Source organism: Pseudorasbora parva, chromosome 16 (genome assembly GCF_024679245.1).
Source record: "Pseudorasbora parva isolate DD20220531a chromosome 16, ASM2467924v1, whole genome shotgun sequence".
Taxonomy (NCBI): Eukaryota; Metazoa; Chordata; class Actinopteri; order Cypriniformes; family Gobionidae; genus Pseudorasbora; species Pseudorasbora parva.
Genome location: NC_090187.1, coordinates 35,822,475 through 35,848,993, shown reverse-complemented (window position 1 = coordinate 35,848,993; position 26,519 = coordinate 35,822,475). Strand labels below are relative to the sequence as shown.

Below are 26,519 nucleotides of genomic sequence, written 5' to 3'. Positions count from 1 at the left end.
TAGTAGCCTATCATCTAGATATATGAGATCACACATTTTGATATATGAGAAGCAGCAACAGATTACATAGTAAAAAATAAAATCGACATTTTATAAGAATTTTCATTAGAAGAACGCGCTTTCCTATTGGTCATTTCATTAATACACAGATTTGGGCGTGGCAGCCGCGTACGTCATTACGCCGGACATTAACGAGGACACAATCGGGAGAACAGGAATTTATAATAGTCCGCCATAATCATGTCAAACGATATTGGCTATCATGCCTTTCCTGCTGGTGATGAAAGTGATGGGAGTAGCGACGAGTGGGATATTGGATACTCTAATAAGAAACAAAAACCTTGCGAAGAGGTAAACTTAATGAAAAGATTCTTTAACACCCCCAACAATCGTTCCATGATATTTTGGCTAGCACTCGGCCACTTAGTTTAAGATGGTTATGAACGCAAATTATTTGTATGATTAAAAAACAACAACCTTTTGTCTGTCTGTCAGTTTTGCTCAGCCGAACCACACTTGAATGGAGAAGATAAAGTTCCCACTTTGAAAAGAGCCATTACTGCAGGAAATGTCGACCTGGTGCGCGAGCTCTTGGACGGTGGTATGTGTTTTTATTAATAGTTTTTATTATGGCAATATAAGCTACAAAATTGAGTTAAAATTTGCCAATCTTATCGTCTTTTAACAGGTCTGGACGTGGAGACGCGACTTGGATTTGGTTGGACTCCTCTCATGTGCGCTGTCCATGTGGCCCACTATGACCTCGCCGAACTGTTGCTGGATCATGGCGCAAGTGCAAACTTCAGCAGAGGTAAGTTAAATCGAGAGTTTCTCCATAATCCAGTTCATGGTGTATCAAAAGGTACTCAAAACATTGTTAATACACGTATCAGAGATTTATAGTGAAAGATATTTTTATTTTATTGTATATTATTAAGATATTTTTGTTTACGGGCACTTTTCACTTTATTTGGCTTTAATGCTGTCGATAAAGGGATAGTTCACCCCAAAATTAAAACAAATTCTGTCATCATTTACTCACCCCCAAGTTGTTCCAAACCTGTATGAATTTCATTCTTCTGCTGAATGCAAAAAAGAGATTTTGAAGAATATCAGTAACTGAACAGTCGATAGACCACATTGACTTCGACATATCGACATATTTTCCCACTAGTGCTATGGAAGTCAGTGTGGTCCATCAATTGGTGTAGCCTGGCTCTGCCCGTACTTCCGCTCAATTTTCAATTTTCCATCAGTAGTACGTCTGGGACTGCGGTGTATTCTTAGGTTTTCGCCGAACAAATTTTTACCGGTCCAATCAGCGAACATAGGGAGTGGCTAAGAACGTTGACGTTGATGTCATGCTCTATTTTCAGTTGTAGTTCAGTAATGGCGGCGGAGAAGGATGTGAACGAAACCATTCATTCCGTTGTGGCGCCGCTGCCAACTATCCAGATGTTAAAGCCGGAGCAAAAATAATCTTTGCTGGGGTTTGTTGGCGGCCATGATGTTGTGGCTCTCCTCCCCAACCGGGTGAATTCAGGAAAAGTTTTTCAGATTCAGAAAGATTATCCAGCTCGCTCTGTTAGTGGTGAAGGAGTTGGCTGAAGCCCTATTTAGATGGGAATTGTTTCTTGTGGGGTCAGAAGGTATTGAAGGTAGCGTAAAAATCCCCTGCCGAGTTACCTACTGCTTTTGACAAAACACCAAGGTCGTGTGGTGATGTCCGAATCCACATGAGTTTTCAAGAGTATATCACTTCAAAATTCACTGTTTATAATAATTTTTGACCACTGCAGGGCATTGTACGGTTGCACTTTGCTGTTATTTGGATGCATTTCTATGCATTTCTAAAATGCTGGCAAGTATTTACAAGAGCAATATATTTCATCACCGCTCAAACAGATTAAAATAAAAGCATGTAAACATTTTAATTGTTCCTTTTATAGCAGCATTTATTATCATACCAAGCAAATGACATTTTATTTACAGCATACAATCATGTTACTAACCACGTGAGCGGCGCATTCCCTATCACAAAACTCTCCCGTCCACCGTGGCGTGAATAAATCACAATCCGAATGCACGAGTCTTAGTTTTTATCCTATAGTTTTATCACTGAGGTAGCCTGCACAAGTGCATTTATTTTGACGGATTTGTGTGAAACAGGCAAAGGGCGCATGACATACGTCACGACCAAACGTTAGCGATTGGTTATGGCTGATTCAGATTTTAAACTTCAACAGAGTACCCGCCTTCACGGAAATAAACGCTTGTCAATGGAGAGTGGCCAGTCTCTATGTACAAATAAAATGTACGAGAGTCTGGTAAGACCAGGCTGCAACTGGTTGGCCATATACTTCAAAATATCTTCACTTGTGTTCAGCAGAAGAAATAAATTCATACAGGTTTGGAACAACTTGAAGGCAAGTAAAAGTGGTTGACCGATATAGATTTAAAAAAAAACTGATACCGATTATTTGCATGTTTATGTGCCGATAACCAATATTTATTTATTTGGGTTATTTCTGTTTCTTAAAATTATAGCAACAGCACTGAACTGAACAACTGAACTGAACTTTGTAAACACTCATTTTTGCAAGCTCACTTACATAATACCATTAAATAAATCAATAAATAGTTTGAAAGGGTGCATTTTTTAATACAGTGCAAAGTATTTTTAACATTAATGCTGTTGCATTTTTTTATTTATAACTACAGCATATTAACAGCAGGCTGAATACATTTACAAAGTCTAATGTTTTCAAATGGAGAGCATAAATAAATAGGTGAGTCTATCAACTCCCCATAACTTATAACTAATAACTTACATCCCCATAACTAATGCTTACAGAAATGTAAGCATTAGTTTTTAAACTACAGTTTTAAAAGGTTTATGTGTTTAATAGAATATGAATATTCTCTGGAATATGCAAACATTGTCAGAAAAATAAACAAAACCGTGAAAAAAGTCATCGTTATTAGAGAGTCCATCTCATCTGGCATATTGTCAGAATTATTAATAATGTTTGTGTCGGTCTAGATTTGTGAAATACCTGAGCAGAGAGCTATTTTCTATTGTTAACACAGAACATATCTCGTTATATATATCATGCGTTAATATCATTTAAGGAGTTTTCAACGAGTGGGTCTAGTTAAAAGTCACATACGGTGACTAGCCAATGCTGGAGCAACAACCTGGTGAGTTGAAGGGCTAAAAGCAATTCACGAGATGAGCATAAACCGAGAGCGAAATAAACTTGGCGCTTTTATTTCCAACATGCTCTTATTCATGGCTGTTTTATTCCATTCATGTAAAATTACATCTTTATTATGAAATGACGGATTACCTGACTAACTCTGTGAGGTTGTCTCTATTTTTAGCACCTAGTTTAAACTAGGTTACATAACTACATAGTAGCATCTCATAACATTTTATTTGTGCATTTCTCATTTGTGCAGTACTGGCTGTTATGTTAAATAAAGTTTGTTTAATTAAGGGTTGACAGTTATTTTCCCTTTTGAACACCATTGTTGACTCATCTCCCCTTTGACAGTCCTTTAGTGGCAGACTTGTACGCAATTCTCAAAACGTCTCCAAGATGACGCCATTTATCGGTGAATCCGATATTACAAAACCGATAACCGATTATGGGAAATGCTTAAAGCTACACTGTGTAACTTTTTTTTGTTCATTCTTAGCTAAAACAACTTAGTTCTTTCAAAAATAGGTGCTTATTAATGTATATTTACTTCTTTCAAGTAATAAAGTATTCTCGTAAGTTTATAATATGCCATTGAAAATACATACGGGTGAGGGGTTCTAAAGCTGGTCGCCATGTTACCCCTCCATCTTCAAAGTAAATTAGCCAAAGAGGGACATACCCGTAAATTCAAGCTTCGCCTTTCGCGTTTTAACACTCGATGGCCGTGTGGAATGTGAAGAGGGGGATTGCCGTGTTAATCTTGGACTAAATCGGCCACCGTAGGAGTTAAAACGAAATCAGAATTGAGAGGAACAGAAACGAATATTCACTGGATGGTCATATACCTTTTCACCACTAGATGGGGGAAAATATCACACAGTGTAGCTTTAATATCGGTAGATCACTAGCAAGTAAATTATGACTGAATTTTTGGGTGAACAATCACTTTAAAGGAGCACTTGGTTAATTTATCATCATTATTAGAAACTTTTACACTTAAAATATTAATATCATGTAAGGCAAGGCAGGCAAGTTTATTTATATTGCACATTTCATACACAATAGCAATTGAAAGTGTTTTACATAGAAATGTATTAAAGTAATGATAACGTGCTTAAGAAATAAGAATACCATTAAAATAAAAACAAGGATAATTCAAATAGTTGTAAAGAGAATTCAATAAATACAAATAAAATGGTGAGAGATAAATCCCTATCTGCCTGATTCTCGGGTACCCCTATCTGAGTTGGTAGAGATGGAGCAAGTTCGCAGTGTCTCCTGGACCTTACAAGTCGGTCCGAGGAAACTGTAAACTCGCAAAAAACTAAAAAGCCAGGTGTTTTTATTATTTTATTTTTTATACTTTTGCACTTTTTCCCTGCCAGCGTTTTTGATAATTTTCACAATTTCATGACACCCAGAATACTTTGTTGTATTAATATCTTAATATGCAATATATCAAAATAACAGACCCTCTGCTTTAAAAACTAAAAGCAAAAATGTTTTACTCTAGCTTCATGCATTCTTATCAACACTTAAAGTGTTACTTCACCGCTTTTTCATATTAAACTATGTTATTCCCTTAACTAAAACGAGTTGATACATATCTCTCTCGTCTGAGTGCGTGCACTTAATCTCTTTGACGGGCAGTGACAATCTGATAGCATTTAGCTTAGCCCACTAAGCCCAGTTCATTCACTATGGAACCAAACAGAGATCAAGTTAGAAGTACCAAACACCTCCACGTTTCCCCTATTTAAATACAGTTACACGAGTTGTTGAACGATCAAGTAAGGTGACAAAATAAAACGTGGCGCGTTTCTAATCGGATTAAAAAGGAGAACTATAATGTATGGTGGAATAGCACTTCTGAGAGTACTTCGGCTCGGCGCAGTAAAAAGTCCCGGCCGAAACATCTTTCCTCACAGCTCCCTATTGACAGAAATGAGAGAGTGAGGGGGAGGTGTGAGGAAAGCTGTGAAGTAACCCTTTAAATATGGGTAAGTTTCATTAAAAAACAACAACATTTTAAGCAAAAAGCTGAGAAAATCATGGTTTTGTCAAAGACCACATCTGGAACAGATTCAGAATGATGATTAAAACATAGATGGAGTAAATTAAGTTAATCTAAACTCCTAATGCTTGCACAGTCCTGTGTCTCACCCTGGGTCGACATTTTATTCAGTAACATTAGGCATTTTTGATTTATGGTGTTTAATGTTGATGATTGTGTTATTTTACATATGCATATGATTACATATGATATCGCTTGTCTGCTGCTGCTTCGCCTGTGTTTTGATCCGGAGAACCTGCATTCTTTCAGATGTCGTAGCGCTCCCTACAGTAAAAACACGGAAATCCAGAAAGCTCCGTGTTTGGAGGGGAAGCGCTTTCTAATAAATAATGAAAAAGGGAAATAGTTAAGCTTTTACACATTTCAATACTATGCACTTTAAAATAAACTTCTGATGTCTGTTCAGTAGTATTTAACACAACATAGTTTAATTATGGCTTACTTAATAGAATAGGTAACCCAACAATGAAAATTCTGTTAATTACTCACCCTAATGTCATTCCAAATCCGTAAGACTTTCGTTCACCTTCAGAACACAAATGATCTTTTTGATGAAATCAGAGCTTTCTGTCCATACAGCTACGCAACTAAACTACCACGTTGATGCTTCAAGAAGTTGTTCGATTCATATGGATTAATTTTATGGTTTAGTATACATTTTCTGAAGAGACACAATCACTTTATATAAGAAACAGATTGAATTTAGGCTTTTATTCACACAAAAACATTTATCAACATACACATAATTTGTGGTTAACGGAAGCTCAAGCTTGTTCCCTTGATGTGTGAGAACCAATGAGGTTCATTCTTGTGTTTTGCGCAGCATGTTTGAGCTTCTGCAAGAACCAATAAGGTTCATTCTTGTGTGTTGTGCAGCACGATTGAGCTTCTGCAAAAGCTATATTCTCGCTCGTCGAGCAGGTTCAGTGGAGCTTTTTGTCTGTTTGTCGCTGATAAAGGTGCACAAACTACAAGATCTCTGGCTAAGCGGCAACCCTGGTCAACAAATAAACAAATTCATGCAAAGTTTTGAGCTTATGCCCACTATCCACATCTATTTGTGCAGAAAAAATATGACAAAAAAGAAAATTGGGCAGAAATGCATGCTGTCATCCTTAGTGAGTCCATGTCTTTTCAGCAGAAAACTGATTCATTGTTCAATAAATTAAATATCATGTTTAATGCAAAGACCATTTATTTCGACTTAAAAAGTATATATTTTTCTTGTTAGTTTATTAGTGTTAAAAAATTATAATCAAATTGCCTCCTTGCATTCATGTACATTTAGGTTATCATTAGAGAAATTCACCATTGTTGTTACATCGCTCGCACTACAAGAGCATTTGGCGACAATATCAAACAGGTTTGAAAATATCACAGCATCTGTGACTGCTGGAGACAGTCTCGGATCACGTCATTGATCTGCTCATACTTAATAAGCATCTCCAACGGCAACGAACACCGATTTGGCCATGATCCTGGGGTTTTGTCGCAGAACTTGCAAATCTGTCTGCGACAGCAAAATCCAGCCAAAAGTTGCGTAGTGTGAACTTGCCTTAAACCACTCGATTCATTTGGATTAGTTTTATGATCTCTTTAAACTTTTTGAAGCGTTAAAGTGTCAGTTACGTAGCTGTCAGTGGAGGGACTGAAAGCTCTCAGATTTCATCAAAAAGATCTTAATTTGTGTTTTGAACATGAACGACATGAGGGTGAGTAATTAATGACATAATTTTCATTTTTGGGTGAACTAACCCTTTAGGTGATTAGAAACGGTTGCCATCATTTTATGAAATCCACATACTTGTACTCATCTCTGCACCAGTAAAATGTGTAAAACTTTTTACTACAAAATGTCTAATAAAACTGTTGTAAACTTAGACTGGGAAATTTTCCTCAGCCATGATTTTGGGGCACATGAGTTCCTGAATATGATGAACAATGGTATATGCACTGAAATAGTTTCAGAGAGTCTAAGACTTAAGCATTTTCAGAAAAGTCTTGTGCACTTCCTGTCACATGCAAAAGCTTTAAAGTGGCAAAAACCACAAGTGCTTCTATTGGGAAAGGCATTTTTCTGTTATAGGACAGTTTAGATCAGAGATTAAATCATAGCTATCTACAAATTTCTAAAGTAATTTATTAGGTGCACTATTAAAGGTGAACCTTTAAGTTCAAATGTTTAGTTTGACAAGTTAAGCAGGTGCTGTCAATCTGCCATTGCACCACATGGCCTTCCTTTGACTCTTGTGGGTTTTTATTGGAGAGGATGGGGTTTTGCATCAGCCACAGGGAAGGAACCCAACGCTATCAAATCGAAAGAGCATGGCTAGACTTAATCCTTCAGGGGTGAATAGTTTGGTTTTCATTAATATGCTTAACATTGAAGTAGGTTACATTCTTTTGATTTCAACCCACGTGCTAGGGAGGATGTAAACCAATTAGATTTAGCCTTAGTGTCCTTCATCTGCCATTACTTAATGTTTGTGACGCACATGCCGAACTATTGTAACGTGTAATTAATCTGCTGGTGTGTTTTTCGTTTATACATTGTCTCTCCTAATTTTTTTTGTTCAAAATTGAATTCATCTGTTAGTCACGGTGAAATGTCGGCACATGAGCGACTAAAGTGATGTAGACACTTCCACTGTGTCCACTGGGAAGAGATGGAGGGGGACTTCCAGAAGGGTTCTTGAGCAACTGAAGCTGCAGGCTTAGACAGGAAATAATTAAATGTGAATGCAGCTGCCACTTCCTGGTCTGTGTTCCGCACAGAAGGGGAAGAATGTAGAATTGATTGATAATGGCGGTATACAGAGCGTGGTGCTGGCGTCATTGCGTTGGCCCAACACTGGAGCTTTATTTATTTTCGTGCTCCACCGCAGACGCAACTAAACTGTGTCTGCATCCTACTCCCAAGCAGACCCGCTCCTGCAGTCTAAACGTAGCTATCATCACAACACTCAAACCTCGCTCTAACATAGATGGGTCTCCTTTGTGCATCAACACAACATTAGAACTGCTCCCGGTCAGATACGTGACCGAAGTGTCTTTGTCCAACAACATTAGGCAATGTAAGACTTGCATAATGTATGTACAAGCATGTTTATCCACTGAAGAATATTTTTGAGAATTATGATTTGATTATGATTTGAGTATTTGTGTTTTTTCCTAACTTCCATACATAGACCACTATACAGTTCTGATGGCTGCTTGCACAGCAACGTCTGCCTCAGAAGAGATGATCTGCAAGTGTGTGGCTCTGCTGCTCAGTCGCAACGCTGACCCGAATGTCTGCAACAGGTAGGAAAGGTTTTTTGCAGGTGAGACTGCTCCTGCATAGCATGCAGCTGGAATTCAGATTGATGAAAACTACTGTGGAATTTTACTAGTCAAATGATATTAGTTTCTTTTTGCTAATTGACGTAGAGCAGTGGCGTGCACAGACCTCCGCACGGCGAAAACAACATGTTCTGGGTAACCGCAATACGACCAAAAGGGCACTTTACTATCAGCGACTGTTGAAATTCTGGCACCCTAATGTCGTTCCACACCCGTAAGACCTCCGTTCATCTTCGGAACACAGTTTAAGATATTTTATATTTAATTTGAGGGCTTTCTCTTTATCCATTGAATGTATGTATGTTATACTGTCCCTTTCCAGAAAGGCAATAAAAACATCATCAAAGTAGTCCATATGTGACATCAGTTGGTTAGTTAGAATCTCTTGAAGCATCGAACTATATAGTTTGTGTGTAATAACAAACTAACTAAGACTTTATTCAGAATTGTCTTCTTTTCTGTGTTTGTTTTCAATCTGCAAACAAAGATTCAAACCGTTATGAATCAGAATATCGATTCAGAATTTGGATCGCCAATGTTAAGTGATTTCAGCAGTTTGACACGCGATCTGAATCATGAATCAATACGGTGATTCATAACCGTTCAAATCTTTGTTTGCGGATGGAAAACAAACGCGGAAGAGAAGACGATGCTGAATAAAGTCGTAGTTTTTGTTATTTTTGGTCCAAACTGTATTTTCGATGCTTCAAGAGATTCTAATTAACCAACTGATGTCCCATATGGACTACTTTGAGGATGTTTTTATTCCCTTTCTGGACATGGACAGTATAGTGTGCATACGCTCTCGGACTAAATATAAAATATCTTAAACTGTTCTGAAGATGAACGGAGGTCTTACGGGTGTGAAAAGACATTAGGGTAAGTAATGATTGACAGAATTTTCATTTTTGGGTGTACTAACCCTTTAAGATATCATCTTTTGTGTGTAACAGAAGTAAGAAACTCATACAAGCTTGGAACAAGGAAGGGATGACAATTTTCTGTTTTAGGTGATTACTCTTTCTCCATAAATCGATGCATATGTCAATCCGGCGGAAGTTAGTTATTTCAGTCTATAAAGTTTTAAATATGGATATTTTTCTTGTACAAACACGTCACTTCGCTTCAGAAGGCATTTATTAACTGACCGGAGCCATGTGGAGCAGTTATTTGATGGATAGATGCACTTTTATAAACGAGAGAACAATTCACTGCCATTATAAAGCTTAGATTAGCCAGGATTTTTAAATATAACTTTATCTGAAAGAATAATGTCAAATACACCTGGGATGACTTAAGGGTGAGTAATCATGGGATAATTAAAAATTTTGGTTGAACCAAGAATAAATACATTCACACATTCTTAGAATCTGGATATGTCAGGTAGCCTAGTTTGTAAAAGTAATGAATATACACGTTTGTTGTGGCAAGCTCTAATTTTTTAAAGGTAGAAATTGAGTAAAATGTTTGTAAAAATCCTTCAGTTAATGACTGGAAAATGTTGTGGTCATCGGGGGGCCTTGGAAGCAAAAAGTTTCAGTTTTGGGAACCTGATTTAGTTATTCAATTTAAAAAGACTTCACTATCCCTCATCTCATCCACATGCACCCAAATCTAACAAGCACTGTCTAGCCCTTTTGATTGGGAATATGTGAAAAAATGCTTCCACCAGCTACAAAACATTAACACTGGCCAGACAGTGTTTTAAACAAGTCTTCCTAACAACTCTGTTTGGGAAGTGATGTGTACTCAATAGTGTATTGACTCAGGCATTTTTCAGGGCAGCCTCCAGCTGCTTATCATCTGCCACCCAAACCGCTCACATGATCTAGTGTCAACAAGCATGTTGCTCACTTCACTGGTGAGAAAGTTATTGTGTCCCATCCAGACAAAATATTTAAAGCTCGGTAACAAGGTACGGGGAGACGTTGGTTGGGCCTGTCAAAGGTTCATCCTCTTCCTCTGCCCTCTCGGTGCTTACAATGTGCAGCAGCTGCATTTCCCTAAATCTTTTTGTTAATAAATACAGCATGCTTGGACTAAGCCAGACATCATTTGGGAAGGGGTCTGCTTCAGATTAGTTGAGATTCATTATTTGAAAATTGCTGAGACACAAATTTTGCATTTGGCTACCATTCTCTTTCACTTGTGAAAACACAGGCATATAATAGATGTTTAAATGCATCACCACATGTAACATTGTAATTATGGTATTGGGGTGAGTAGTTTTAATTTGCACACATTGTCTCTGATTACATAATAAGTGTACCGTATGGTGTAACCACTTATTTAGTTGATATAATCTAACTGCCCCAAACAGCTCTCAAAAATATATGCTATACGCACCTGTAAACGTGTTTCTCAAACGGAGGTTTGTAAGTGAACTGCAGGAGGTTTGTATGTTGATTAAAGCATAATTTAAATAAATAAATGGGGCTCAAAGGCATGTTTCAGATTGTAGCACGTCACTGTTTTCAGTGGCTCAATTCACAGTAAATTCTGCTGCTCACACTCCATCTCTGCAAGAACTGTGAGATTAATGTGCATTTAGGTACACATTGTGTGCTAGGTTCAATTTAGGTACACAGTTACATAATTTAATGTGTGTGGGCGGAAGTTTATAGCATTTCACTAGAAGACTTAAAATGTAAAAAATTTGAGTGTTTAAAAGTAAAAAAATTGTAATGTTACTTGTAATGTAAAATAAAATGCTGCTTAATTTATTTATACAGTACAACAGTAATAGTTTGGGGTATAATAATCATAATAATATCAAATCACAATATATGACAAAACAATAGCATATAGTTTTTGGTCCAAGCCTTGGAAATAAATAATTTTAAAATGTAAACACTTCAACATCAAGTTTTTTTTCCCACAACGCTCCCCATTCACACTAGTGTTTACCAAAAGTTGCTCATCCACGTCTGAAAATGCTTAAATCACCCTACTGCGCATATGTAAAACTTAATAAAACTTCGCAAGATTATACAAAGAGAGCAGAAAAAGTTCTTATGCTGTTATACTGGCTCTCTTTTTATTAGCAAAATATCCCACCATTATCTGTTGTGCCACGCTTAAAATCTTATGGTCTAAAACGCAATAGTCATGTTTTGCCACACGACAGCAAGTCAATTGTCTGTCATCTTTGCATGAATGTATTGTCAAGGTTCTACAAAGAAACATTTATCTTTTAGCAACACTATAAAAATGGTTATACCGTCATTGTTGTGCCTGGCATTAGTAGATATTGTGTTAAATGTCATAAGACTTAACATGTTTAATTTTCAAATACCTGTTTTCACGGTCCGAAAACTGTTTTCAAATTAAACTACTTGGGAGAGCATTTTCAAAAAGCTTTGTCTTAATTGACAAAACACATCTCAATGTAGACAGAGAGGAGAGAAAAAGATATTTTCAAATGAAAAAGTATTGGTGTGGACAAGGCCTGATCTGTGTCATCATTTCAGTACCTTGCTATAAACTTGCTGATTAGGATGGTTCAGTTTAAAATGAAAACTTTCATTATTTGCTTGCCTTGTATGATTTTTGAAGAATGTTTCAACTGTTTTTGTCCATACAATTAAAGTCAGTGGGGTCTGAAACATTGGACTCGTTTTACTTTCATTGAGGAAAAAAAACACTAAGACATGAATTATTATAATTTCTGTTTCACAGAAGTCTTTTATACCACTTGCGCATAACCTCATGCATACTTGCTTCATGTTGTGAATTGCAGACATTTTGAAATGCGGCAACATATAATATTGAGCTTGTGTACCTGTAGCTGTACAGCATTTGCATTCAAGTCCTTTCATTGAGTACAGCATGCTTCAGGCTTTATTTGTGAAGAGAACACTAGAAAGTGACAAAGTATATTTTGCTGGCTGATTATGCAAGACTTCTGCAAGTGCTTCTTACTTTCATTCATGTATTGTAGTTTATTTGATGATGTGTCCAGTAAAGCTTTTAAACATCCATGCTGACAAGCCATTCTAATTTCAAACATCAGTTTAGTATGCGAGAAGCATTTAAAACTGCTTCTTACTACTCCCATTTATGTAAATACTAGAAAATTATGATCTTACACTTAGGATAAACCCTGTTTACAGCAATTGACATCTTATTTTATTGATTTAATATATTTTCTTCTTGCTCCCGTTGTTTTGGTAGAAGGACAGCCTGGGAAAGTGCTTTTAAGACTGTACACATTTGTCACAAATACAGTCACTGAAGGGGAAATGCGTAGATAGCGAGGAGATAATGTCAAGATGAAGAATGATGGCGCCCTTGCTCACCTGTGCCTCACGCTGTAGAGTTCAGTTTGCCACTACCACCTTCCTGGGAAATGCCACCCATGTTGATTAATAGCCTCAGGATTTTCCCATAGACTTAAAGTGTGATGTTTGACACTGTGATCTTTAGATAAAACTGATTATTTACAACAGTGACGCAAGCTCTAACACAGACGACTAGAAAGTTCCTCTTTTGTGCTTTCTGCAGGTAATGGATTGTCCTGTGCTAGGTGTAAAATGTTTTTGTCTTTGTTTGCTTTAGCACAGTAGTACTATTTATGATGATTTGATTATTCTAAATGGAGGTTTCGTTTAAGGGGTGATTTACAAACAGGGGCGTCATGCACCTGTTTTTATGAGGGGGCTTTAGTGGTTGTCCACACACTTGGTGCCCTAAGCAAGATCAGACATATCATTTTTAGTAGTTCTTTATAAGAACTTTCAAACGTGTTAGCCTTGAGATACAGTTTTTAAGCATGCAAGGAGGCCTGCATTTAAAATTGCTACCCAATACATTATGTAGTTATTTTTGTAATGGACCAATGAACCTACAATCAGGGTTATTATAGATAACTAAAAAATAAAAAATACACCTTATCTGAAATCAAATTAAACTAAATGCATTAGTATGTTTAGAATTTTATATTCTAACATTTAAATAATAAAAATATGGACAAAAAATAAATAAAGGACAAGCACACACATGCACACTTTGTTGTATAGATTAGCTTTGTTCTATTTTTTTTTTTAAATCAACAGTCATGGTTATGTTAACTAAAACCATGAAAACATTGTTACTTGAATTAAAACACACATAATGAAATAAGTAAAATTCTCATTTTCATTTAGTTCAACTTGATGTAACAAACTTAAATTTAAATTAAATCAATAAAAACTATATGGACATTATAAAATAAAATCTCAACCACACAAAAATACTACATCTTAAAGAAAATATAAATTAAAAAATATTGTTTAAATGGTATCTATGTAAATTATACTTTAATAGCAATTAATAAAATTACTACTACTAATAAAATAACTTTAAAAATGAAAATGAGGAAGTTGCATTTGTAATCCACTTGGATCAAAAATCTGAAGGGGCACAATGCATCCATTTACAAATATATTTACTGTGAGAAGTAAAGTGACAAGCTCAAATGTATGTGCCGTCTGTCCTTCTTAATGGTTTCAGTTGTTGTTATTTCAGATATTGTTGACTAGCAAAAAACACCAGTGCTAGTCACTAGGCTTAGTTCATCACTATTACACTTTGCTTCTAACAATTCCATCTCAGTTTATTGCAGTAAATGACTCGTGTTAAATCTAAATATGGCAGAGAACATATCCCGTATGTGTGATTTATACAAAGCAGCATGATCACAGTAACATCTGGCAGTTCTGTTGTGTCTTGTTTTTTGCCCTTGTCCAGGAGCAGTATGACGTGTCTGATGCTGGCTGCCAGAGACGGCTATTGTCAGCTGATTAATTTGCTGGTGTCACATGGAGCAGAGCTCAACTTTCAGAACGATAATGGACATACGGTAAGATCATCAATAAAGGCTGTGATTAATCATGTTAGTAGATGTAGAGTACATTTAACTCTATATTATTTATTTCAACCTGCACTGTATTACAACCCAGTTTAGCAGTCTTTTTTTTTAGCAGGTGTTCTTAAAGGGATCCCCTGGTGTTGAGACTTGTATGGCTTAATATAACATAAATGATGTCTCTTACTGAATTATGTAGTAGAAAACCCATGAAAGATCTACGTTATTTTAAAAATCGATTTTATATTTGGACCATGGGCGGCGCCATTTTGTTTGCGTTCTAGGTTGATGACGTAGAGTGGTTGAACTCCTCAATCAGCTGGCATTACCCGTAGCTATTTTTACCACAACGCAACTCGAAAATTGTTTCAGAGTTAAACAAAACCAATGAATTCCTTTGTAATTATACTTAAAACACACTCAAACATACATGTGCACACAAACTCACCTACACAAGTCACAAACAGATCGGCGGGCGCGCACACGACAGGCTCTGTCTCAATCGAGATGTTGGGCTGCTCAGTCTCCACGACAGGGGCTGAATCTGAAATCGACCCTATACCCTTAAATAGGGCATTATTTGAAGGGACGGACATTTGTAGTGTTGTCCGACACCATAGTGGACATGTTCGGGTGCAGTCATTCAGTCTCACGTTCCACCGCAATAACGAGTGTAAAGCCGATTTACAAACAGCTGTCCGACTTCACGCACTCAAACATACATGTGCACACAAACTCTCTCGCTCACACAGACTCACACACACCCCAACAGATCGGCGCGAACACACACACACACACACACACACACACACACACACACACACACACCCCAACAGATCGGCGCGAACACACACACACCCCAACAGATCGGCGCGAACACACACACACACGCACGCACTGCGTGCGCGCATACATAACCCTCAATCTATTCCCTGTGTTGATATCCTGTTCAACACATCCTGTTCCCTAGATAGACTGTTGATAGTAGATTAACTATAATGCCTAATGTGACCAGCAGAGGGAAATATCTAGGTAGGACGATGGGATAAAGTAACGTGAGGAAGAGAGGCAGGATGTTTTGGTGATGATGCATGCGATTGAGACAGAGCAGTCTGTCAGAGGTGTGTGTGTGCGCGCCCGCCGATCTGTTTGTGACTTGTGTAGGTGAGTTTGTGTGCACATGTGTGTTTGAGTGTGTTTTAAGTACAATTACAAAGCAATTCATTTGTTTTGTTTAACTCTGAAACAATTTTCGAGTTGCGTTGTGGTAAAAATAGCTACGGGTAACGCCAGCTGATTGAGGAGTTCAACCACTCTATGTCATCAACCTAGAACGCAAACAAAATGGCGCCGCCCATGGTCCAAATATAAAATCGATTTTTTAAATAACGTAGATCTTTCATGGGTTTTCTACCACATAATTCAGTAAGAGACATCATTTATGTTATATTAAGCCATACAAGTCTCAACACCAGGGGATCCCTTTAAGAGAATATTATTATTATTACTGAATATTATAATAACAGAGTTCTCCTCTGAAATGCACTGTAACATTCTTCTGATGGAGCAGGCCCTCATAATAGCAGTGCAGTATGGACATGAAGGTGCCGTGTTGAAACTGCTTCAACTAGGAGCGGATAAGTCCATTAAAACCAAAACGGGGAAGGCGGCAGCTGAGATGGCCAAAGTGTTCAATTATCCCGAGGTCGGTCACCTTTTGCTCTGCTGTGATCTCTAGTCTAAAAATGACAGGTCTATGATTTCTGACATTAGTTAAAGTGCCCCTATTATACCATTTCCTATTTTTTTGGAACTCTCCTACAGTACATTTACATTCATCCAACATTTTAATTTTCTCATAATATACGTTCTCATAACCTAATTTCTCAGAGTCTGAAAACAGTTTGTTGTTGCTGCATCTGAAACTGCATATTTTTTTGAGTAGGTATGCATTTAAATAGTCATTACTTCACAGCCCCTAAAATAGTATGTTCTTTATACTATGAATGTAATCTGTATGTACTACATCCACCGTGTTGTCATTTTCATGTGACCTACCAATGTCAGTTGCGTCACTTCACTGCCATTCACAAATCCTCTCCCGTGGCCTCATGGGATAGTAAATTATCCATTGTATATGCACTTCAGAATATCAAAGTAGTTGGTCTTCTGGGTACTTTTTTGCCTACTCTTTTATTAATACTGTGAATGCTACTTTTGTCACATACTGTTTTTCGACTGCTATATTATAGGAAAGTATGTGATTTCGGATGCAACCATGGTCTCTCTCTAAACTTATCGTTTTCGCGAGCCTACTCTGCTCTTTTTGGTCAGTGGCCCAGTATGTTGTGATTGGCCTACTGCTTACAGCACATGTTGGAAACGAAACTCCTATTACTGTATCTGAATTTCAGCTCTAGAGGCTTCCTGAGCTCTTGATACACAGTGATGCGAACAATGACATCGGTTTGCAGACCTTTTACATTCACAAATGCTATGTTACACACTGCATGAAAGGTAATGTTAAAAATAAAACCTAATAGGGGCACTTAAAAAAAGAAACGCATGACTCTTGCTTTTGATAATGAGGAATATTAAAATTGTGCTCCTTCAGATCTCCAGGATTCTTGATTCTCCAGATCTCTCTATGGCAAATGCCAATGCACAGTCCAAGGCTGAGGCACTGTTTAAATTTCTCAAGCGAAACCCTGATTCTCCTGCAGTCTACAAAGAGAGGTGAGCCTCTGTGTCTGTGACTTGGTTTGTAACACCCTCTAGTGGTGTCTGAAAATGAAAATAAATGATTTGATGCTGTGTATATACAGGGTCAGTAAGATTTCTTTTCTCTTTTTTGAAAAGACATTTTCAAATAAATGCTCGTTATTTGAACTTTGTTCATCAAAAAATCCTGAAACAACAAAACTGTTTACAACATTGATAATAATCAAATCAGCATATTACAATGATTTCTGAGGGAACGTGCTACTGGTGGAGTAATGATGCTAAACGTTCAGCTTTGCCATCATAGGAAGAACATTTATTAAAATAGAAAATGTTTATTTTGAATTATAATATTTTACAGTTTGTCTATTTTTGGTCAGATAAATGCAACCTTGGTGAGTATATATAATTATAAAGATGGCTAGCAGAAGAACATGAGTCATATTCTGGTCCTATATAAATTGAATAGCTTTATAAATCAATATAAAAACATTTGGGTATTAGATATTGATGTTGAGGGTTCATTCTTTGGGCTTAATTTTCCAGTTCTTCTAAGCTGAGTGATATTGAACTGTTGCTGCATGGTCTGAATCTGGATTATCTCTCAGACATCATGGTGGTGAGCCAGTTGATTTTTTTTTTTTTTTTATTGTTGCCCTTAAACAAATGTTTACATTTAATGCATTTTACATCTGAAGTTTTTTTAATTATAATGCTATACTACGGTCGCCCTATAGACTTGAGGTAATCAATATTGTTTTTAACAAATGTTAATTTTAAGTTTCAGTTCTCCTATGTCTCCTACACTGGTTTCATTTTTACACCTGCAGGATCATGATGTCACTTGGAGTGATTTGTTGATCATGGAGAAGGGGGATTTGGAAAAGGTATGTAGATAAGCATTTTTTAAAGATGGCAAGAAGAAAAAACATTTTGTGCAAAACAAACATTACAAAATTATTGGACAAAACTATACTGAATGGGGAGAGTGTAAGGTAGTAAAATAATACTGCTCCATTTTAAGATTGGACGAGTTGCTTTGCATATTTTATTTTTTTTTTTTTTCATTGACAGTCACTGTAGTATAAATGCAATATATAAATATACGCAAGAAATACAAGATATAATAAAAATCAATAACGATTATATTCAAACTAAAATAAATGTCTATTTTTATTTTCTTCACACACTGATCCCATAAAATGTTGCTTGTGTTGATTAAATCAGCTCTATTTCTCTTTGTAGATTGGCGTAACTGATCCTGAGGATCAAAAGAAGATTCTCAGCGCCATGGAGGAGATTCACCTTGATAAAGTAGATCTGGACACCCTGACGCCTCTTAATAACATAGACAGCGGGTAAAGCTCATCAAGCCTCAAACTAAACTAAACTAATCCAAACCATATTTATTCATTCATCATCAGTTATGGAGTCCTATGAACAGTTTCCCATGCTGGCAACAGCTATGAGCTGCCAAATTTGTAGCAGGACAACAGTGTCTTGACAAGGCTTCCATGTAAGCCTGTCTTAATGGTTTAAGCTCTAGTAATGATTTGTAAGGTGAGAAATGAACTAGTGCCGTTTTTGCACGCTCCGGGCTCTGACGGATGATGCTGAGTAGGCGGCATGGCGGCCATGTTTGACTTTAAAGTCCACGCTTAATGAACCTAATCAATCTGTAATTTCTTTATTCAATGTCGGGGAGGTACAGAGAGGGCAGACGGACACACAGTAAATTATGCGGTTAAATCCTCTTCTGATAGGTCCTCCGTAAACACACATTAAAAGGATATAGAGTTACAGTGAAATTCATTTCCACAGTTGATTTCCTGCCTAATGGGATATATGTAAACATAAGCACTGCTGCTTAGTTCATAAGTTGTTTCCGGCAGATAACTGTAATGATGTGTAGCTTGATAACTGTGATACTGATGTTATTTTTTAGCACAAAAAAGATTTACAAATCTTATTAATAGACTAAAGTGTGGTTTAATTATTATTTAAAATACAATTAATTGTTAGCATACCTGCCCTGATACATTTTGATGGATCTGCTCATTGTGCCTGTTGGTACGGTGGCATTAACCCAGCACTTAGTCGTCCCACAAGAGCCTATCACTCATTCAGTCATAGAAAAACTAACAAAGTGACACTCCGAGCCCATCTCTCCGTCCTAGAAGAGATAGTAACTCCACAGCGTCTGACAGTGTTTACCACGGGCTCTGACAGAGTGTTAGGAGAAGAAAACGGCTGCTTGGGGAAATGCTGTTAAGATAACACTATCAACATCGTGTGGTATGTGTGAGCCATTACAGGAGTTTGAAATTGTAAGTGATGGCAGAAGTGCGCCAAGAATGCTGTCAACAAATTAAGTGATACCATTGGTCATTTAAGAAATATTTGCTTCATGTTTGTCATTATTTTTTATTTAATAAAATATTTCATAAAAAAATGAAACATGGTGATAACCTTGAATAAGGGTACAGGGGTAAGTGGGATGCAGTGATGAAATAATTTTATATGAAGTTAGCATCAGCCTGGTTCCCTCGATTTAAAAACCCTATAGGATTTTTCTGTTGGCTTTTTGTAATTGTTCTGTGAATTTGAATCCTCAATATATTTGCTGGAGGTAAAAAGCTAAACGTAGGCTATAAACAAACTATACAACAGTGAAGTTGTGTGAATTCAGTGTCACAATCACTAAGCTTCTGACAACTCAGTTTTGAGCTAAAAACATTTCCCCTGAAAATGTAATTAGCTTGCTAGAGTGCGAGGCTGTAAAAACTAACTAGTGAGTAGATGAGTTTACCTGCTCGGCTGATGAGGTTTAATGTTTCCGACAACCTCTGTAGTCCCATTTAGCCACTTGGTAGCAACCGTAGTTAAAATGTAAAAAATTAAATAAATAAAAAGGTCACATGGGCATTGATGTATTTTTATGTTGTAGAATGAAACATGAAAATATCTTGAGCTTGTAACCACAGACCTTATTTCAGGCATTTAACCAGAAACCCATTGACTTAAAGTGTTAGTTCACCCAAAAATAAAATGTGTCATTAATGACCCGTAAGACCTCCGAGAGCTTTCTGTCTCTCCATTGAAAACGTATGTACAGTACACTGGTAGTAAAAACCTTTCTGGTCCTTCTGGAAAGGGACAAAATACCATACATACGTTTTTCTTCTCTTCCCTGTTTGTTTTCAATCCGCGTTCCCGACTGCGAACGCACTACTTTGATGTTTTTATTACCTTTCTGATCCTTCTGGAAAGGGAAACGTATACTGTGCATACGTTTTCAATGGAGAGGAAGAATCTCTTGGACTAAATATAAAATATCTTAAACTGTGTTCTGAAGATAACCGGAGGTCTGGGTGTGGAACGACATTAGGGTGAGTCATTGAAAAATTTAATTTTTGGGGGTGAACTAATAACCCTTTAAGGACGATGGAACTAAGGAAGTGCTAAAATTGAGTGTTCTTTTGCGGCTTTTGGTCTACAAAAATAATTTATTGAGGGTTTCCATGGGTCTTAATTTGACCTTCTACAATTTAAAAATGTCTTAAATTGAAGTGGAAAGGCATTAAATTAGGGCCCATGATTTTTGTGTAGAATCCATTCAGAAAAATGGAATTAAAGTAAAAGATGGAAATTTGAGAAAAAAATAAAACATTGCATAAGACCTTAAAATTTATTTTTAATACTTTTAATAAATTGTCTATTTCTTGATTTCAATTACTTAGATAAAATTTAGATAAACTTAGATAAAAATAAAATTTTATTTAACCATTAAAACAGAGCCAAGAAAAATTAAAACAGAAACTATAAAACGAAAAATTCATAGGGCCCTATGATTTTTTAAAAAATAATATATATCTAGATATATTACCTCCTTATATATACACCTCCTTAAGTCAAGATGCATATACTTGAGACGCAAAATCAAGACATTAATTCTTGTTTTCTGAGACACTGAACAAAAATTAACTGAGTTAATGCTTAAAACAAGATCAAATATCTGTCAATGGTATGAAAATTACATGAGTTAGATGAGCAGATATTTGTTCTTTTAATCAAAATCACTCACACAAACTTTAAGCTATTTTTCTACATTCAAATTTCAGTATTTTCAGCCTTTCATTTACATTTAAAAAACAAATTGATGTTTTGTTTCCCTTCAATTTATTCCTTAATAAATTGAAGGGAAGCAGAAAACCTGTTATCCATGCAGCACTCAATTATGAAAAGGCTAAGCATAGAGGAAGTGGAATGTTTATTTAACTACTTCATAAGTTCTTAACGGGTGCAATTTGTGAAATGTCATTTGTCGTCCTCAGGAGTGAAGATTTCCTTAACTTTCTGATCAGCTTGAAACAGCAGTGCTGTTACTTGACCGAAACCTTACAGGATGTCATCAGCAGGTTCCCACGTAGCCCCTCTGAGGTTCGTTGTGCACTACATCTCTATCCTTTTGTAAAACATGATCAAGTATTCCTGTTGGTTTCTTTAGTCTCGAAAAAAGGTGTTTGGGGGGGAAAATGTGTGTTATTTTGGCAAGGTTGCCTACTAAAACTCGCACTCATGGGTCTATATATCACATAATAGTCGCTTCAACCCGCGGACATAGTAAACAACCCGCGGGGGAAAAAACGCGGACTGGGCAACACAGTGCAGTTGAGCTCTGTTGAAGTCGCGTCGTTGCTCTGATTGGTTGTAGGTCTATCCAATTGAGGTCTTTCCTGGTTCGGTTGAAACACGTCCCATAATCACAGCCCAATGGAGCAGTTTCATACTCGTATTCTATCTAGAATTGAGTATGACCACGTCAGGCTAAGCATTCTACTAATTATAAGTAACGTTGCAACTACATGTCAAATAACTCTCATTAGACTATTGGTAGACTGTAGCAGACTGTTGCTACATGAATGTCTGTCTGTGGGAATTGCTGTGTTGCTACATGAATCTGTTTGGGGAAGTGAGTATTAAAAAGTGTTAGCAGATATTAAGCAGACATTCTACTGATACTCTGAGAGTTAATTGACATGCAGTTGCAAAGTTACTTATAGTTAATCGAAGGTTTAAAGTGGACCATCGAAATAGTGTTAACATTGCTTTTTCTAGAAAGGAAGAGTGTCTGACTGACACGTGAAGCCACACCAATCAGTTATTTTTGTTTTTACATGTTGTTTAGGGGTGGATCTGAAATAAAAATAGTTAAATTAATGGTACATGGTTGTACACAAAACACTAAGTTTTTTTACTTAGTCCACAAAAGATAAGTTTGTGTGTGTTCCAGTTAATTAAAAAAAAACAAAAAAAACATTTGTGTTTTTAATATGCTTTAAGACTGAATTTTGTCACAGTGCTTTAGACAAACATTTTTACCTAAAACAATAATCATGCAACCCTATTATTCAGTAAAAAAGAATTTCATTTCAAAATCAGTTTACTTGCCAAAAAACTCTGGGCCACGGTTTAAATGTGTGCGGCCTTTTAAAAGAGTGACTGCCCCAAGCGCCTGAAATTATCCATGATTACAGCCTTGAATAGAAGAGAACAAATTAAGTGCATTTGAACGTTCCTGTGACTGCTTATTTGTGATGCCTTTGTTTGACAGGTTGTTCTCACATGTGATCCCAAGAAAGAAGCTCAAGCCCTTTGCACTGAACTAGTAACTCAGACAGGAGACCTTCAGAAGGAGATATTCTGTCTCAAGACCCTGCTTGGCAAGGTCAGTCGTGTCCACATTCCTTTGCCCTCATCTTTCGTCTCCTCTGATGCTTCTATTTACAATAGTTTTGTCTAGTAAAAATACTCAGACCAACAGGGGAAGCCATTGCATCCCACTCAGATGTTGCCTGAGACTCTTTCATGAGGATGAAGGATAATCAGTTGATTAATTGAGAATCAACTAGGGATGTTATCCGCCAGCACTTTCTAGGGAATTTCCACAACTCTCATCAATCTCCGCTGTGGAATTAGATTAGTGAGCCCCGTTTGCAGCTGCTCTTTGCTCCTGGTGTTTTCAAAGCATTCAGCATTTGATTGTGCCAGCTTATCAAATGCTTAAATACAAGTTTCTCATAGTACTTTTATTTTATTTTAAACAACATTCCACTACACCAGTAATTCTTAAAGTGTGGTCCGCCATCGACCCCTAGTGGTCCGCGAAAAGATGACCTAAACTAGGCAAGTGTTTATAAAATCGTCACTTATTTAAGTAGATTTTTAATGTAGGCTACTTGCGAAACAGTTCTTGCCATTCTGTTTTAATAACGTAAAAATGGATCTAAAGTCCACAGATCTATTAGTTTTGTAGTGTACTAGTTTTTGTTTCATGTGTAAAATCCCAGTAATTTCAGTGATATTGGACATTAAAGGCCCTTTCACACCGGACGCGTAACGCATGCGAATACTTCACGTCAAAACCATTCACATCAGCCGCGACACGAATTTGCAACGTTCAGAGCTCCAACATTCCAAAACATTTGCTGTGTCAGCTGAGAAAACACGGACAGTGAAGATGAGCTTTTCATTTTATTTAAAAGACGGTGTCGGGTGCAACCCAGTCTTGAAGGACAGAGAGTCTGAAGGGGAGTATGCTAATCATGTACAGGAGCTAAATCTTTATCATGGCCGGTTCTGCATTTTAGTACTTTCTTAAGTCTGTGGGACAATTTGAGGATCTCATCCCGAGACAGCAGCGCATCTGACGAGACAAACCGCATGTCAATCTTGAGTACCTATAGAGTAGTATTGCATCCTTCATATCTCCGAAAAGTCTTTAGTTTTATCATATTTATAAAAGAAATATAGGCTGTACCGAGTCTTTCCGGAAAAAACCGAGCGCCTGGAGGCGTATCGTGTGGGCGGAGCTAAAGAATGACAAGCGCGCAAAGCGGTGACGTCCTCAAGCGTCTATCTCAGCTAATACAGATAATGATCCACAATCAAATCTGAGGGAGAAATAAATTGAACAGGAGAAACGGCAACATCAGGACGTCCGTCTCTGTGGTATGGACTGTATTTAATGGCCTCTCCACATTTCTGTGTGTTTACTCGCAGTGTATGAGGACATGATTCGGTTTATGGACTATTGCATGTGACTAGACCTTAGAAGTAGCAAGCAAAACGGTTTTGCACGTCAGAATACTGTAACGTTATACAGAGAACAACAATGGAGTAACCGTTAGCGCATTTGAATGACGAAGCACGCGATCGTGTCGTTTACTGATGTTTACTCATGCGTCTGTAGCCAAAAGCAGAGACATTTGAAGCAGTTTAAGTTAACTCACCGACTGCTTTCAAAGCAGGACCGAAGCTTTATCGCTGGGACTGCTCCGTCAAAAGCACACTTCTTTGGTATGATTTGGTAAAGTCCTGACAGCAGTGGCGTGTAAATCCATTTTGAGACGCAACTGAAACGATGTTGTGAAGCTTCCCGTCATTTCTGCGTTCAAATCAAATGCAGCGCTGCCTTCCCGGAATGCTGTGCTGAAGCGTTGAAGTCGCTCGACGTCACCCATAGGAATAAAGAGAAGCGCGGCGCCACATAAGTGTTCACGGACGACTGGATCTGCACCTGAGAGACTGTTTACAGCGTGCTCTAGTCACGCGCGCGCGCACCCTACCGGGAGAAGAGCCCGTACAGCCCATACAAGGACCTTCCGCTCTTATTAACGTCAAGTAGACCCAAACTCGAAAAAAACTCGCCGAAACTTGTGAGAAACCGGAAGGAGTATTTTTGACACAGAAATACTCCATCAAATGTCCAACATTAGTTTTTGAAACTTTGTCTATGTTTAGGATGGGAATCCAAGTCTTTAACAGTGCAAAAAGCTCAGTATGCATGAAACAGCATTTCACCCCCCCTTTAAGTGCCACAGACATACTGATGGTAACACATTCACTTTCCATAATCGCGGACATAAGGTTAAAAAAAAAAGATATATAAAAGGTTAACTTAGGTTATTGCTGTCTGTAAATACAGTAGTAAACACAGCAGATGCACTGCTTTGACTAGACCTACAGCTGTAATCTCATGAGATATGCCATAACTGGCAATGGTTAATGTTGAGTGAATAGCTCTTGACATCAACTTGACATTTCGTCACCTTTGTTTCCTTGTATGTGATTGGTTGAAGCCGTTTTTGACGCCGCTAGAGTAAAAAAAAAAAAACGAAACTGAAACGAAAAAAATAAATGCCGTTTTTCCACCGCAGCACATTCGCGTTCGGTGTGGAAGCGCTCATTACACAAACAGCTGACCAAAAAATAAAACCAATGTGCGAATTATTCGTGCGTCAAAATCGCGTCCAGTGTGAAAGGGCCTTAAGGGGAACATTCTTTTCAGAATTTTATTGTTACCATAGTTACAACCATAGACTTCTATACCCAGCACCTCAGTTTTAAACTAATGGCTCTTTGGAATGGCATTAAGTGGGACCTAGGCTGTTACAGTATGTTTAATTGCAGTTTTTTTTCTTCCACATGTGCAGTTTGTTGTTCATGTTAAGCTGCAACTCATTTCACATTTACTTTTTCAAATTAAATAATAATGTATATAATAATTTCTGATCATATCATTGCATTTGTGTTTGAATAATTAGTTTTTGACTTGAAACAGTTGCATATTAAACTTAAATTTAGCTTATCCTTCCTATTTTGTTGGTTTTTGGGGGCTTGTTAGAGTGGGATTCTGTAGGTGGTCCTCAGAAAAAAATTGGAAGATATAGTGGTCCTTGGGCTGAAAAAGTTTGAGAAACACTGCACTACACCATATAATGGATTCTGGTGTTGTAAAATACTGGGTATTGGGAGGGAAATCTTGAGGCAATTGGTAATTAGTTTTATTTAACAAACAATAATATTAGCTTAACTTGAAGTGAATTCCGGAATGATTTGTTTTTTAAATTTTCCCTTAGACGGATCACACACAATATACCTTTCAGCCTCTTCAACCAAATTCCAATATTGGTCGGCAAGGAAAGTCCTCCAAGAGGTTTGCTGCTGTGCTTGGACTTGGAATATTTGGAGCAGGGCTGCTGTTTGTGTTGTCACAATCCAAAAAATGCAGCCCTTTTTGAGGTTATGTATTTGAGTGATGCATGCATTTTAAGTTGTTACCTCAGTATTTTATTAATCCTCATTTGTTTTGCATTTACGTTAGGGGTATGTTATGATTACCTTTTTTCTGGTGCTTTTCTGGCGTCTGTAAAACCAAAAGAACATTGCTTGAACTACAATGTACTTCAGCATATTAAACGGTTTCCCAACCATCAGTGTTATCGTTCTCATTGCTTTGCATCATATTGTCAATTTCTATTTCAGAAGC

The 26,519-nt window shown here is 37.2% G+C and overlaps 1 protein-coding gene across 1 annotated transcript; it reads left to right on the top strand.

The window, feature by feature from the left end:
• The first annotated feature begins 172 nt into the window (after positions 1-172).
• Positions 173-26,466, top strand: asz1 (ankyrin repeat, SAM and basic leucine zipper domain containing 1). The gene is made up of 13 exons (XM_067420541.1): positions 173-351; positions 496-601; positions 689-811; positions 8,469-8,583; positions 14,350-14,461; positions 16,038-16,172; positions 17,082-17,203; positions 17,735-17,807; positions 18,019-18,075; positions 18,434-18,546; positions 21,523-21,628; positions 22,803-22,916; positions 26,110-26,466. Exons 1-13 carry the CDS (start codon positions 241-243, stop codon positions 26,269-26,271), a joined length of 1,449 nt encoding a protein of 482 aa, XP_067276642.1. The 5' UTR covers positions 173-240; the 3' UTR covers positions 26,272-26,466.
• The last annotated feature ends 53 nt before the right edge of the window (positions 26,467-26,519 follow it).